General features: G+C 38.4%; 1 protein-coding gene across 2 annotated transcripts in view; it reads right to left on the reverse strand.

Annotated features, from left to right (window-relative positions):
* LOC139449948 (gamma-aminobutyric acid receptor subunit gamma-2-like) overlaps positions 1 to 16,407 on the reverse strand; it is a 102,414-nt gene extending 86,007 nt beyond the window's left edge. For both annotated transcript variants that reach the window (XM_071231560.1, XM_071231559.1), the window contains exon 1: positions 16,015 to 16,407. Coding sequence is in view for 1 of the 2 variants with exons in the window: in XM_071231559.1 (XP_071087660.1) it covers positions 16,015 to 16,058 (44 nt within the window). In the remaining variant the exon portion in view is untranslated. The remainder of the gene's footprint in view (positions 1 to 16,014) is intronic.
* Positions 16,408 to 16,758: the final 351 nt, after the last annotated feature.

Here is a 16,758-nt window from a genome sequence, read left to right on the forward strand (position 1 = left end):
CCATAATTTTATACGGAATTCCGAACGGTCGATATTGACTATTTACATCCGAATTAGTACATTTTAATCTGAATAAAACGTCCGCATACGTTCTCCTCACGCCTCGACATAAAACCAGCCGCAGACGGGCGACCTGTGTTTGTTCATAATAAAAAATTTTTTATCATACTCGAAAAGTAAACAAAAAAATCCAGCTTGAAATATAAATGTTTTGAAATCGGACCATCCTGTACTGTAATTCAAATTGAATTCAAATGGCTACAGCGGTGGCAGTTTGAAATACGGTTTCCAGCTAGCACGGGTCCAGCTAACCGCCATATATTTGACATATGATGGCGTATGTTGGAACATAGGCGCTAGTATGGCATGCAAATATCACAGGGGCTGTATCCATCGACATTGGACATTGTATGACACACAAGCAAAATGGATATTAGTCTAGACCGTTCATTGCTTACTCATAAATACTTACGAACACTGCCTAGTACTGGTAAATGATCGCCTGACATATTCCTATGTGGATAATGATACGTGTTTATTCTATGAATATCGTTTACAATATCAAACACCATCATTGTCTATATTCAATTATTAATGAATTGCTGTGCAGAATATCATTATCATGTCAACATTGTATTTTTAATGATATTTATTTTTTTATCGTATTTACAGAATTGCAATGTTATTGCCATGTATTGAAACTGGACCCGTTTCACAACGAAGTCGTGGTGTTACATTGTTGAACAACAACAACAACGACATTCGTCCGAAGGAGCAAAGAAAACCTCTACTTTTTATTTGATTTCATCATATGGTGGATTTTGAATTGAAAACATCTTAAGTCAGCGATATCATTAAGAAATAAACTAAATTTGCATTTATTCCGCCTTCAATGAATACTACCACATTGCTTTTGCTTTTTTAAACATTGAAAACATGTCGCATAACTTCTGATTGATGTCTAAGCGATCTTATCTTTGAAAATCAATACAATTCTTTTCTCGGCACAAATTTACATTTTTAACATATTAGGATCATGTGGTTGCAATTCAATTCTTAACCCAGTCATTGAACCAATAAATTTTTGCACAAAATTACCTAGCCACAGATAACTTTTCACAAACAGTTGCAGGAATGAGTGATGGTTAAATAGACATAATTAATTTTAACAACAGTTCTCAAATTTTCAATTACATCAAAAACAAACTCGGTATACTTTCTTTGACTCCTCAGTTTATGAAACTGGAGCCTGGGCAGAATCGGACTGAAACTATTGAAGGCATTTGTCTTTCCAAATACCCCAGTAACTGCAACATTGACGACATGTGTGGCGAGGCTGCAGTATACCGGATACCTTCCGCCATTTTGGAAAAGGATGTGCTCGAACTCCTTCCTTAGTAACGGTTTCTAAGTTTTTTAGCCTCTACTTTAGTCTCGCTAAATTAACAAGGGGTTTGGGGGCTTGCCTCCATACACGTCCTTGTGATGAAACCTTTCGTAAGTAACTGCCATTTTCAGTTACCGAAGTTAATGAAAAATACCTCATGTGGCCCCGACGCATGTAACAAATGAGGTTGCCGCACGCTATTATAGAATTTCTATTTTCCAGTAATTTTTCAAAGTTTTTATGTCTGATTTTCGATGCTTATGCATTGCTTTGATATTCAGTTTCGTGCTTTAATCATATTAAACCATCCACATGCAAGCGGGGTCTTGTTTTCTGCTTGTTTTGAGTCCCCCTTTTTTCAAATAGCTTCGCTATCGCGTGTCGTTTTATTACAATCATCAACCAGATATGGCCGACAGGTACACGTCATAATGCAAGTGTACCACATATCCAATGTCTGTGTATAAATCATGAATAATACGATGAAACCTCGAATGCCTCGGGAACATATTGAGTTAAACGTAGAAGCGGAGAGCCGATGTTGGTTCATGGGATTAATAAGAACGTTCCATGGAGCCTACCATAACAACAATGAGTTAACATTGTACCATATTTCCCTCATGTTTCAGGTGAAGTTGACTTGCCTTTGCATGTGTTTGTGACAAGTGCCATCGGTGGGACAGGTTACGCTCACAATTTCGCGAACACGATATCATCACTTTTTTGGTGATTCATAAGCACATGGTTATTATATAGTCGGAATCGTACAATGAACTCTGCCTACAGCAGAGATTGCTAATAATTATGGAAACTGTTTTGTCGCTTTTATTACCTCTACGTGGGTGTTTTTGTAAAGACATCACTGGTTGAAAATCCAATCGTTGTAACAGTCATGGGGTAAAGTAGCCACAGACATTGGTAAAAAGGCTACTGTTTTGTCAACAATGTGACACTGTTTACTGAATCGCTCGCGAAAAGATACACGTTGTCATTTTCTTCAAACTAGCCGTTCGTGCCCATAATTATTGCGCTACTATAGTCCTGGCATTCTGTAAAACGTACTTCCCACTGCAACCATAAAGGACCCATACGTTGCTTTAAGGAGAAAGTTGGCCAATTAGGGCAGACACCCACTGTGCCTCAGATTACACGTCTTGGACCAAGAACGACCATGCTTGAATCCAGATCGGCACTTGATAAGTAATTGTGTCTAGACTCCCAAAACAGAAAGTCCTTTTAATGCATTTAAGACTTATCAAACATATCACGTCGACACTACGAATTGCATCCATGGCACTTTGTGAAAGTGTTGTGCACAAAAAGCCATCAGATTCTCCGAATTCAGGCCATTTCATTATGGACGTATCCAGAAAAAGCATCCACCTTAAAATCATAATTAGTCGTATGAGTAGAAGGTAAAAGCACTTTCCACAGTAAATGCGCCAGCACTATGTGATGGTCTATACCCTTAATATCGAACTCTTTCGTTCACCATATGTTAAAAGACCAACATTTACATTGTAATTGAGGTTTTAGGAATATTCACAGCGACACTAAGGGTCTAGGGTCTCACACACTGTAGCAAAGTGGGGCGGTCGGGTAACCTAGTAGGTAAAGCGCTAGCTTGTCACGCCGTAGACCCGGGTTCGATTCCCGACATGGCTACAAGTAGTGAATCGAACACTTGTTTTCGGCATCACAAGCACTGACATGGTTAGGTAAACACCCTGCATTAACCGACTGAGAGTTGAATTTGAAAATACAAACCATTCGTCTGTATCCAATACATAAATAAAAAATAGACAAAGTCTTTCTCACGTTATCTAACTATCAAACGTCAGTGACAAGGAATGACCATTCTCCAATGCGATTTGGCGTAAAAGGCAAAATAGCTGTGAAAATTATATGAATTGATCACAGAAAACATATTGATGACACCAGGTGTTCGCGAAAGACGTGTTATCCTTGGTACTGGGTGATGATTGATCAATTTTCTGTTTGTATGTGATATAAGGCGTGTGTATATGTGTCTGTGTGTGTCTGCGTGTGCCGGTGTGGTGGTGGATGTTGCGTCAGAAGATTGTATATTTCGACAGTTTACATGCATCAAAGGAGAAATCTCCCCTGTGATCCTTTGATGTTAGTGATCATTTTAAGTTTTCAATCTTCGTCTTTCTCGTGAGGCCTGTTTTTCGCGCCCACTCTTTCTTCCATGCATAACATTGCATAATGCTGCCAGCGAACAGGGACGCTTTTTCACAGCATATGAGTTGAGGTAAAATTGGCTTGGACGAGCGTTCAAGAATATTTCACTTGTACGGCGACGCGCTGTACTACCGACTTTCCGCGCTCCGGGCATACGCTTTATCCACTAGACCACAGGGACGGTCCTAATGGATATAGCACAATATGAATTTTCACAACAAAACAAAAATGAACTTGATCAATGTATAATTATGTTTTTAAAATCCTGCAGCGACATGTTTTCTTTCAATAAAATAATTACACATTATAATTAGTATTACAAATACTTATACGAAGTCATATCTCATTCTTAAAATAATTTCGAAACCATTCCAAATATATCATACCCACAGTCTTTATGTTAATTAACATGATTTTAAACAATCATATCCAAGTTCCCAAAAGAATCTATGAAGGATAATTTCATAACGTGGGATTACGTGAATTAGATAGTCAGCCAGTCATCCAAGGCTCACGTCCAGACCATCCAGTGTGATACTAGATCAATATTAGGTGTATGAACCGTCCAGACTACATGTGTAACTCCGATCCATCTCAAACACAGTCTACCAGCTTCGCGTCATAACCCCGATTTCATGTTCTTTTGTTGAAGGAAGATCACAGAGCAGAGGCAAGGCAAGAGGAAAGCAAACGGACGCTATCCCTCCAGAATCTGGTCGTGTCAGCGGATGGCTAGACATATTTACCCAGAAACATAGGAGTCTATCCTAGTTATTGTTTTGTCATGGACTACCCCCAGCAGCACGTGTAGATGTGCCTGCTGGAAGATATGTGGGAGATCTCAGATGGGGAGCTGCATAATTAGACGCGTCCCTTGAAGGGTATTATCATTCTGATGCCGATTCAAGAGAGACCTCCACCACTGATGTTTTCCTGAAACCACTAATACCGCGGTTCCTTTGATGTGAATGCTTTGTTCGAAAAGTTCAAATACTCCTAAACGTTTAAGTATGGAGGTTACGACCAAACAAGGTGCAGACAGATTACCCAGGCGACTGTGCAGTACTTTGTCTGAGCCTTCTAGCAACTGATTGAAATTGTACTGCAAATACTAAATTAAATCTTTTTCGCAACACAGCAAATGGAACCAACGACATTAAGAAAAGAACCAAACATCATCCAACCAATTTAACTTTCCATGCTTGGTAGTTTGCTTGTCTAGAGTGAAAAAATGTTTCAATGCCATTCGTTATAAGACCGACATATATCTGCTCAAGACCTAAGTTTGACAATTGATCCCGATTTTGGGATAATGGAAATTTAGGCATCATAACGCATCTATGAAATTCGACGGCTAGGGCGTCATTGATTTCGATCTGCTGACAGATGAGGTTGCAGGGATCGATGCCCTGTTAATATTAGATTCAAAGTCAATTTCTCTTACACAAGCGAATGCATACTGGGTGCTTCAGGTGTGTCTTCGTGTTGGCCCAACAGAGAAACAAAAAAACAGAGATCTGAAACCGTTCTACTTGCTTCGTAACAAAATACATTTACCTTCGAGGGTAGGCATAGCGGGGCTCATAAATATTGTAAAAAAAATACAATTACACTGGCATCAAATCGCGTGTAAGGAGAGAACGGGGTTGCTGAGCAACATAACAACTTCTCAGTGTTGATTCACCAAAGTTAAGATGTAGACAGCAAGAAGCGTTGTTCATCCTTTCTTTCATGTCACTAATTGGAGAAAAAAATCATTGGTCAAAGCATAGCCTGTCCCATCCATATTCATATACTCATATTTAAGAAACTATCTGGTATTTCCCATCCTCTCAGGAAATATTGTAACTTTTTCAGTATGTTATCAAGGTACCGTGATTAATATCCTATATTATTAATAAAAGCGAGACAACGCTTTCCATAATCATCAGACATATCTCTCTGCTAAAATCAGAGTCCATTGTCCGATTCAGACAAGATCATAACCATGTGTTGAATCACTTTCAGATATGGGGATATCAAAAACGCAATCTCATTCACCAATATATCCAGTTAACACTGTTCTTGCATCTAATGAAAGCAGCTCTCCATATGTTACACCTCATCTAAACAGATGGTTTTGTTTTGAAAACAGACACGTTATACTAAAACCGTGCGAAAGAAAGTATCCACTTGAAAACTAGAAAAAAATTTGCAAACGTTATCAGAATGAAACTCTGTAGACAGTCTCCGAAAGACAGCAAACTGAAGGTCCAAACTACAACTGTGATACCCATGATACCTATGATACCCATGATACCTATGATACCTATGATACCATGATACCAATGGGGGCGGTCGGTTAGCCCAGTGTTTAAAGCGTTCGCTCGTCACGCCGAATACCCGGGTTCGATTCCCGACATGGGTACAATGTGTGAAACCCATTTCTGGTGTCCCCCGCAGTGATATTGCTGGAATATTGCTAAAAGCGGCGTAAAACAATACTCACTCACTCACTGATACCCATGATACCTATGATACCTATGATACCAATGATACCGATGATACCTATGATACCATGATACCCATGATACCTATGATACCATGATACCCACGATACCTATGATACCTATGATACCCATGATACCTATGATACCTATGATACCCATGATACCTATGATACCTATGATACCCATGATACCTATGATACCTATGATACCCATGATACCTATGATACCCATGATACCATGATACCTATGATACCCATGATACCCACGATACCTATGATACCTATGATACCTATGATACCTATGATACCCATGATACCTATGATACCCATGATACCTATGATACCCATGATACCATGATACCTATGATACCTATGATACCTATGATACCTATGATACCATTGACACCTATGATACCCATGATACCTATGATGTCCATGATACCTATGATACCATGATACCCATGATACCTATGATACCCATGATACCTATGATACCATGATACCCATGATACCATGATACCTATAATACCATGATACCCATGATACCTATGATACCTATGATACCCATGATACCCATGATACCTATGATACCATGATACCTATGATACCCATGATACCCATGATACCTATGATACCTCTGATACCCATGATACCTATGATACCCATGATACCTATGATACCTATGATACCTATGATACCCATGATACCCATGATAGCCATGATACCTATGATACCTATGATACCCACGATACCTATGATACCTATGATACCCATGATACCCATGATAGCCATGATACCTATGATACCTATGATACCAATGATACCGATGATACCTATGATACCTATGATACCCACGATACCTATGATACCCATGATACCCATGACACCTATGATACCTATGATATCTATGATACCCACGATACCTATGATACCCATGATACCATTGACACCTATGATACCCATGATACCTATGATGTCCATGATACCTATGATACCATGATACCCATGATACCTATGATACCCATGATACCTATGATACCATGATACCCATGATACCTATGATACCCATGATACCCATGATACCTATAATACCATGATACCCATGATACCTATGATACCTATGATACCATGATACCCATGATACCTATGATACCTATGATACCCATGATACCCATGATACCTATGATACCTCTGATACCCATGACACCTATGATACCCATGATACCTATGATACCTATGATACCCATGATACCCATGATAGCCATGATACCTATGATACCTATGATACCCACGATACCTATGATACCTATGATACCTATGATACCCATGATACCCATGATAGCCATGATACCTATGATACCTATGATACCAATGATACCGATGATACCCATGATACCTATGATACCCACGATACCTATGATACCCATGATACCCATGACACCTATGATACCTATGATATCTATGATACCTATGATACCTATGATACCCATGATACCAATGATACCTATGATACCTATGACACCTATGATACATCATCATCCAATATCATATCCATTTTGTTTTGTTTTTATGGCAGATTATGACGGAGAGTAAACGCTTTAATCCCAAGATGTTTCTGGATTTGTGAGATCTGATCTTATGCGCTTCTAGGTGCTAGTAGCCCAGTAGTTAAGTTTTCGCTCCTTATACTGAAGGTCTGAGTTTGATTACCCACATGTGTGAAACGTGTGAAACCAATTTCTGATGTCACCAATTGTGACACTACAAGTTTATTTCGCTGCTTTGAATTGCAACAAAACATTAATAGTCAATTTTGAGTTTATATGTCCGATAATACACCTGCTCTCTGGAACGCAGAATACTATTTGTCCTCCACCTCATGGTATGATAACTTACTTTGTTGTAAATCTACCAGTAAGAGCATAATTTGTAATTCTGCTATGTTGCCACACAATTCACTCATATATCAATGTCAAATAAGATCTATAAAGTGCCCAATCTTTGTCACATAATTTGACATAAACCTAATACTAAAAAGCCAATCGACAACACTGATGGTAGGTGCTGACGATCATGGAATCATTGTGGGAGCGATACCAATGTGCCTTTTCAAGAGAGCGAACATGCCATCATTTATACATATACATATATATATAAGATCGATCATACCAGGTCCATAACAGTTATGTTCAACTATTTGATCATGTATTAGTATATTGGCACATTCGACCTATTCCGTTTCATCGTAACCAATTTACAACATGATCAACAATGGTGTCCTTTCTAAGCCAAAAGAATATAAAAGTGAAGGATAACGACCATTTGACAAGGAATATATTATCTTCGACCATATAAGCATGGCTTGCTGTAAAATCCTTAATGCGAAAATGTCATAACATACATGAAATATGATCTATGTCGGGATGTTCTGAATAAAATGAGTATATTTGTTTTGTGTAAATCACAAAGACAAGCTGCAAATGTATTATATTTACATCCAGATGATGATGTATTGAACTTTATCAGTATGTATATAGACTTCCAGAATAGCATCCTTTGGGGCAATGTAAGGAGTTGGGTTTCTCAGTTGTTTTATCATAGCACTGGCGGTGTTGTCGACCATATAGAGGCACGTCGATCGTACTTAAGTACAGATACCCAAGATTCGATTTTGCAATAAAAATGCATATTATTGTCGCTATTATTAGACCAGTGGAGTTTAATCAATAATTATTCTACGTTATTTCAGATGCCGTTTAATCATTCTTGAAAACCGTAATCGGGCAAGACAGTGTCCGGAATATTAAAGAATAGATGACTGATTGAATTTATAAGAAATCAGCATCAATTTCTGAGAGATACATTTTTTCTTGTTTTCACAACGATTTGATCATTGACTTCACATTAATCACTTACGTGCCATCTAATAGCATTTAATACCCTGCATTTATGTAGCTTCCCGTCGATCCTATCACTCTCGTGAGAGCAATGTTGATCAAAACAGAATACATGGATAGCAGCTGTACAGCTATCTCGGGACGGGGATGTCACAGAGATACAGAAACTCATTAACCGCTAACCTGAGGTCAATGAACAATAAAAGATAATTGTTTGACCTTGTACCAAGTGAATTGATCATCATGTTTTAACTCTTTGTTCTCTGCTAACGGGACTGTCCTTAATGAATAAAATATACAATTATTCCGTTACGATTAATATGTTGTTTCTATTTGATAAGTATGGACATGGGAATATTAATTGTATGATGTTTATTTGATCATCGTTCGTCAGAAATAAAATAAATTGCATCAACATTATAAGAATTAAAATAATAATAACCTGGGAGTAGTCATTCGTGAACAGTTGCATTGTCTACGCTGATGGGAGAACGGAGATACTTAAATGGTGACCCAGATTATGCTACTGTTAATATACATGAATGTCAACACATTACTTTGAAAACCTATTTGACAGATGTTAGTGTCATATCAACTGCTACATGATACCCGATAGATGACATCGCAAGCAACATTTTAATGTCATGCCAAGATAACTATCATACTTTGTTATATTGTTTCCGTTGTATAGAAAACTGGTATCATATCGTTTCTAGTTTTAACAAAATCAGTAAATACGCTATCGTGTCACTGGATATTGTTGTCCATCACTTGATTGTCTGGTTTGTTTACAGACCGCTGTCGCGTGGCAGGAGTACTCCTGTGCGGTGTCAGGAAACAAACACTTATCACATTAAAATCGACTTTATTGTGCAAATTGTGTGAGTGGCGAGTGCTACCATTTGACGAACACCTGGTGTCATCAATCCAATGTGTTTTCCATTCATATATTTCACAGCTATTTTGCCTTTTTACCCATTGAAATTTGTTTCGGCAGATAATTCTCTGGCGTGGACGTTTTAAATATATTTTTACGATGTATGGAAGATAAGTGAATATTCTTGCAGTCAGCAATATGGAAACGATATCAGGACTGCCTGTAAATAATGGTTGATTTGGTTGCCGGCATAAGCAACGGGCCATAACTTCACAATACAATGACCCAGAACAGAACACTGTAACAACATGATCCTCACCGCACTCGGCTGTTACGACAAGCATGGGGTATTTTGCTGCCCCTGAAGCCTCACGGTGACGCAGAAAGGGCAGGGTGTCATTTATAAGGGGTACATAACCCACAGTGAAATGATTCTTGATGAAACTTCAATCTGACAATACAGAAGATGCAATCTCCTCGCATTAAATTGTTGTTTTTTACGTACGACTGATATGTTTAGGATTCTGAAAAGGACAAAGGTCTGAACCAGTCTTTTGAACTTCAAAAAACTGTGACATTAAGAACAATATATGTGATTTATCTATTAGCATAGGCAGGCAATCATGCCTGCAGCAATTGGAAGGAAGCACCGGTCTAGCCATTCTCTTTTCAAAAAAGAGTTTCGTTCTTTCAGTTGAAGGCAATTTGCAGGAACCTTGATGAAATTCCTACTGGAATGAAAAGTAAGCCTCACTCGATATCTCTATATTGATTAAAGAAACACCAAATTAACGACCGTCTTTCTACTAAGAACCTCTGAACGGCCTTCACTATCATTCCGTGACCTGTGTGGCACAATCGAACTAAACTTCGATTATGCCTTTAATTCAAATGTTGACTTGTCAAATACAGTGCCATGTTGTAACGTAATCAGATGTCAAACGTCATTGAGGGACTTAACCAAGGTGTTGCTGGTACACTGACCTAAATGAATAGCCTACAGCTTCTTTAATATCAGATTATGTACATTCTATATAATATTCGGCGCACATTAAACCATAATCGTAAACAAAAAATCTAATGGTAAAAAAACATGACTTAAATATCCAATCAGTGGCTACTTCATTAAATACAAAACGTCAACGCTAGATAATAACCAGTCTCGATTATCCACCGAAACCGATTCCATTGAGTGTACACGACAAAGTAGCGGTGAAAAGTGTTTATACATTGATCACAGAAAAGCAGTGATGACACCAGGTGTTCGCGAAAAGGGTAAGCATGTCCTACCCCACCGTTAGCACCCGCCACTCACATTATAATCAGACATCAAACTGGGGCTGTGTTTACATGATCGTTTCGTTTAGTTCAGTTGTAATGTGAGTGAGTGAGTTAGATTAAACGCCGCTCTGAACAGTTTTTAAGTAGATCACGCAGGTTGATTCTAAGAGGAAACCACGAAAAGTTGCTGGTCGGCTCTTTGACCACATTAGTGTAACCGACGTGTATGGTGAAGCCAAATCAAGAATTATTATCATGGCGAATCTTGGAGTCGAACCCCCATCATAGGATCTTGACACTGATGTAACTCTCCAAAATGAACCCCGGTCCCCAAGAAAGTGTATTGCTGGAGATATAAAAGTCAATAACGTTGGATAACGGAATTTAACATTCCAAACTGGCTTCCGCTGGGATACCGCTGCAATAAATTGCATCACAATGCTTAGCAGACTTCATCAGTTGCCATGGCGTCATAATCAAATGACATCACTTACGTTTCTGACCCTAAAGCTGGTTAGCTATACATTCTATACCCAAGATGCCGGTCATTTCTGTCTTTAGATATGTCAACAAGAGTCTATGCAAGTTTATAACTTTTACGTCGGCAAACCTCGGAGTTTTAAACTTTATCGGCTCCTGTAATATACTTGATATGAAAAGACACACGGTGGGATTCTCTGTATGCGGCCACCCAAGATATTCCTTAAATTGCAGGATTTTGATAGTCAACTAAAGCAAGCTCCGTCACCATATATTACTACTTTCTAAAGTCTTGAAAGGGGGTATTTCTGATTGCGTGTGTGAACATACATACATGCGTGTGTGCGTGTGTGGAATACGCTTCCATGTTTTATTGATGCATTTAATAAGTCACGTGATGACGAAGCTCTTCCGGGACCTGGCATAAAAAAACTCTCATCCCGAGATGAGTCATGCTTGACATATACATTTACCGTATTCACACTGATGACGAACATGACTTAGCTGACACCTAATGAAATGGGAGCCATCCATTTATATGTGGTGAAATGCAAACCGTACACGATACAACTAGGACTCATGATTGTTTTTCCCGCAACAAATGACCTATTGCCTTCACATGCATAAATTCCTAGAATACAAACATTAAAGACTTTTCCTCTTTTCATTTGCATGCCGGAGTCCTCATATCCTCGGTTCGAATCCCAGATTAGCCACGATTATGATTCTAGGTTTGTCAGCACTATAGCCGGGTTTAACCAAAGTGGTAAGCGTAAGACCTGCATCACTTCAGATTCCCTCCGAAAAAATGCCGACACGTACCTGGTGTAACCGAAATTCTGTACAAAGCTGTGTTAAACCAAACTCGAGCTCACTCACTCTCCAACGTTATGTAACGTTATCTGCCCAGAGCAATGTGTAAATTCTGACAGAATAACAATTTGTAAAATGAAGAAGTGTAACAATATGTTACAGAAAATGGTTATACTCTATGAGAAAATGTTGTTCCAGATTGTCAGGACAATGCTACGTAATTCAGAAGATTATTTAATTTATATATAACTTAATGATAGTTAACAACTTGAAAAAGAAATAAGTAACATATATGCATGAAGAGTTATAATATTATATTACATATTGTCAGATAATTGCAACATATTTAATATTGTAAAAACAATATGTTATACACGATCAGATAATTTATACATGATGCATTAAAATATCATAACCTTATGTTACATTTTTTCAGCACAATTGTGCATTTGGTAGGAATAAAAACTATAAATTAAAGTGTCAACACAAGTATGTTATTTTGTCAGATATTTGATAATTATCACATAAATTGTCAGTACAAATTGTAACAAAATGTAATTTGATCAAATATTACCAACGTTATCTAGGCTGAAAACAGTCGCCGAAACACTACAAACAACTATGATACCCGTATCAAATACATCACCATCGAACAACCATTTCTAGTTTAATTCATTTAACAAACATCAAACACGGGTGTATTCTTTCTTTTTCCTGGCATTTTATAGTACAAGAAGATTGTAATATTCTCGAAACAGGTTACAAAGGTCCACAAAGGTTTGTGTTTATAATGGTACATTGCATTTGTAAACCGTTTATTCATTAGCAGACATGTCACATATTGACAATCAGTGGTCGTAAATGCTTTCCATTCACGTATGAGCGAGAAAGGACCAGACGCTCTTAAAGTTTGAAGCCAATTACTCCAATCTGAACGTGGCACTGTCCCCGCCAGTGCTTTTAACAACCATCGCTGTGCCTGTATATTTTGACAAGGCCAGAGCCTAAAATCCAACACTTAGACACTACTCGACAGGTAATATCGTTAACATTCACAAATCTAATTGCCCAGAACCAGAATTGAGGCTGAACTCTCTGGAGAGCCAGTGTCTTTTAACGCTAAGGAACATCCCTTCGTCATAAAGTTAAACAACTTGCGTTCACAGTCAATTGGTATTTTTTTTAATGAAGAGTTCCTTTTAGAACGTTTTAAAAAAGTTTGTTTCAAAAGGGTTTTCTAACTTTTACACCGGTGTTAATAGGAATAGCTGTCAACATTTAAGCAATGAAGATGAAAGGGTAGTGACAGTGTGCTGGAGTTATTTCACCGAAACACGACACATAGATTATACTTTACTTTAAACAATATTGCCACTTTAGATGGGTTTTTTTTACGTGATCCATCTATAAATACCAATAAAAAGAGTAACTCTTCATTAGCTGTCCGATAAGAAGGACATATAACAAGATTACTGGCAAAAGACAAATTTGTCATTTTCAAAACAGCTTGTTTGCATAGAGCCTTTCCAAACTGAAATCCGGTTACTATTCTTTTCAGGTGCATATTCATTTTTTGTGTTATTAAAGCGAAACGCTTCCCCGAGCCTTTTGAAAATATCCTACTTGACAAATAGGATTCATCAATCATATTTACTGGTTTTCTGTCAGTAGGCCAATGCAATCACTTATGCCACCGAACGTATATTTTTATTGTAAATACCATTGACGTGTCCACTGTTTCAGGTCAATGTATTCATTTCTTACCTTCATTTTAATTTCTTATACTAAGCTATTTAGTGGAATCAAGTCAGCATAGGTAACTGAGGTATACATACTAAGTTGTGTAGTTATTACTTAATGACAACACGTATCTCAACAGTTAACTGAAGTTAAATAGTGTCAAATAGTTGGAAAACTTTCTTTCCCCTCTAAAGTTAAAACGCTTATGATGAACGTATTTATAGCAATACTTTACGCCCAACGCCATTCCTTCAGATCAGAACATGTTCGATAAGCCCTTTCCTCTACATAAAAAGTACGGTTGAAATGTTCATTACCAAGGTGCTTAATGCTAATTTCATGCATACACACCCTTAAGTTCATGATCCCTACTTGTACTTTACATATGTGGTAATCAATACCTGCAATCCAATGCTTTCGGAAGGCTCTAACCAATATTCTTCCACTCCATTGCCCTAATATTGACCATGCCAATGTCACGGGAGACCTAAATTCACCAGACTCTCTGTAAACCATGCCAAGTGCTTCAGATTGAGACAGCTGGCCGCTGTGACCTGTGCCGAGAGATATTATAGTACATGAGGCACGAGCAGAATCGACCATAGTCGCCACATCAACATCTCTTTGGCCTCAAATGCTTCTCTCCTTATTTCTACTGTAGAACTTGCAAATCACATTTCAAAAAATGTTTTTATTAAAAAAATACGTTATCGATCACAACAGATCAATGTTCCGTTCCGGACTCTGTGATTAGCTCGACATTTGTCATTCTTCAAAACAGATATTAAGTACGCCTTCTTTATTGTCTGGCTGTGACACAAGATGAAGCCTACTGTTGCTGACAATACTGTGTTGACTGTTAATATTCACTGACAAGGCAAGCTGTTTGATATACGATGCCACGGAGACAGGTCATTGGTCGAATTCCGTTATTGTTGGGGAGATAATGACTATTTAGTTCTTGACCTGATTCCACATGTGTTTGGGTGTCCGTATTTACTGTTGGTTATCAGCTCCGGAAGCTCAGGAACTGGGTTCCAGCTCCACGAGACCAATTACACACCAAACTAATTTGATTAGTTATCAGCTATGACTTAAGTACCACCATAACATCAACGGTCAAGGATGTACGATGTTTAATAATTAAGGCATTTGTTCCTGTTGTAACAAGGATCTAACGCCCTATTATCGATATCCTATTTAAATCATATTTAGAACACTTGACTGGTTATTCTCTTGCATTGACAATATACATTGTCATCATTGCCAGTTAACCGGCCAATACAATGGATAATGGTGATCATGCATTCTTTTGTAATCGTGAAAAATTAAAGTTATTTATCCTCATTTTCAATATTACCTACCGATATTTCAATTCGATTCAACATGCAGATCCTGCTATAGTACATTGCAGGTAATAATATAAATCACGCCGCTGGGACACTGCAATGGACTGCTACATGGGGAAGATATTAAGCAGTCTAGGCATGTGTAAGAGTTGTCAGAGAGGCCGGGACATGTGTTCCCCTGGTGTTTGCTTAAGTCAGGGAGCAACAGAGACATGGAACAATTGATTTTCTTCGTTCTCACTGTAAGGGATTGCCGTGTAGACGTTAAGTTAGACCAGCCTACGATAGTATTCTGAGTTAAAACACGACACTGCCTTGTCCGTATGGAATGAACACGTGGGCATTTCAAGCGCTGAGAAACTGACTAATGTCAATTAATCATATATAACGAACCTATAATCACCAGGTTTCTATTATGATTGATGTCTCGGAATGAAACGTGTGAGAGATACGCTTGCAATGAGGTAGTAAGGTTAAGAATAACAGTGATGGCTTACCTGAAATGAATGCAGAGAGAAACCACTGACAACAGGAGGTCCATTATCGTTGATGAAATCAATTGGGATGTATCTGGAGTCCTGTGTTACAATTGTGCCGTGTAGGCGCTATGCTTGACTACTAGACTTGTTCTTCCCAGCTGAGCAAGCGATGGTGCAACTGACAGGTTGTATTGGATGTATATAGCAGTCACTCGGCTAGGGGGAGCACTGATTCAGGCGGCGTGACTCGTACTCTTTTATTGTTGTTAGCTTGTCAATAACATCGGCGGTTGATTCCGTTGACTTGGTGAGGGTAATTGCCAAAGAAGGCCTTGAGGCAAGTCTTTGGTTCCAGAATAGGAAGGAACCATGAGGAGACTAGAAGCATGTAGCACGCGGCACGTGCTTAAATACAACATGGATCCTCATTGGTTCTAACTCTATAGCTGTGACCACGTGACGCGGAAGTGGAGCGCTCTGACATCAATCACGTGTGTTGGCACTTTCCCATCAATCTTGCCTCTCCGATCAACCAATTGTCAACACAGAACTGCAAAGGGAAGCAATGCAAGCTCATGACTTGGGCGAGCTCATAGTCCGAATCCTACAGGGGAGAACATAACCGATTGACTGCTTTTGAAAAGCTCTGCCCGTCCCGACAAATCAAGATATTTGATCAAAGTTCCAATTAATTTGAAGAGGTTCACCATGAGGAATATTAAAAGTTTGAGGTAAATTTGATTTATGGCTGAATAGTATTGC

This window comes from Haliotis cracherodii, unplaced genomic scaffold, assembly GCF_022045235.1.
Source record: "Haliotis cracherodii isolate W230 unplaced genomic scaffold, xgHalCrac1.p SCAF_8, whole genome shotgun sequence".
Classification (NCBI taxonomy): Eukaryota; Metazoa; Mollusca; class Gastropoda; order Lepetellida; family Haliotidae; genus Haliotis; species Haliotis cracherodii.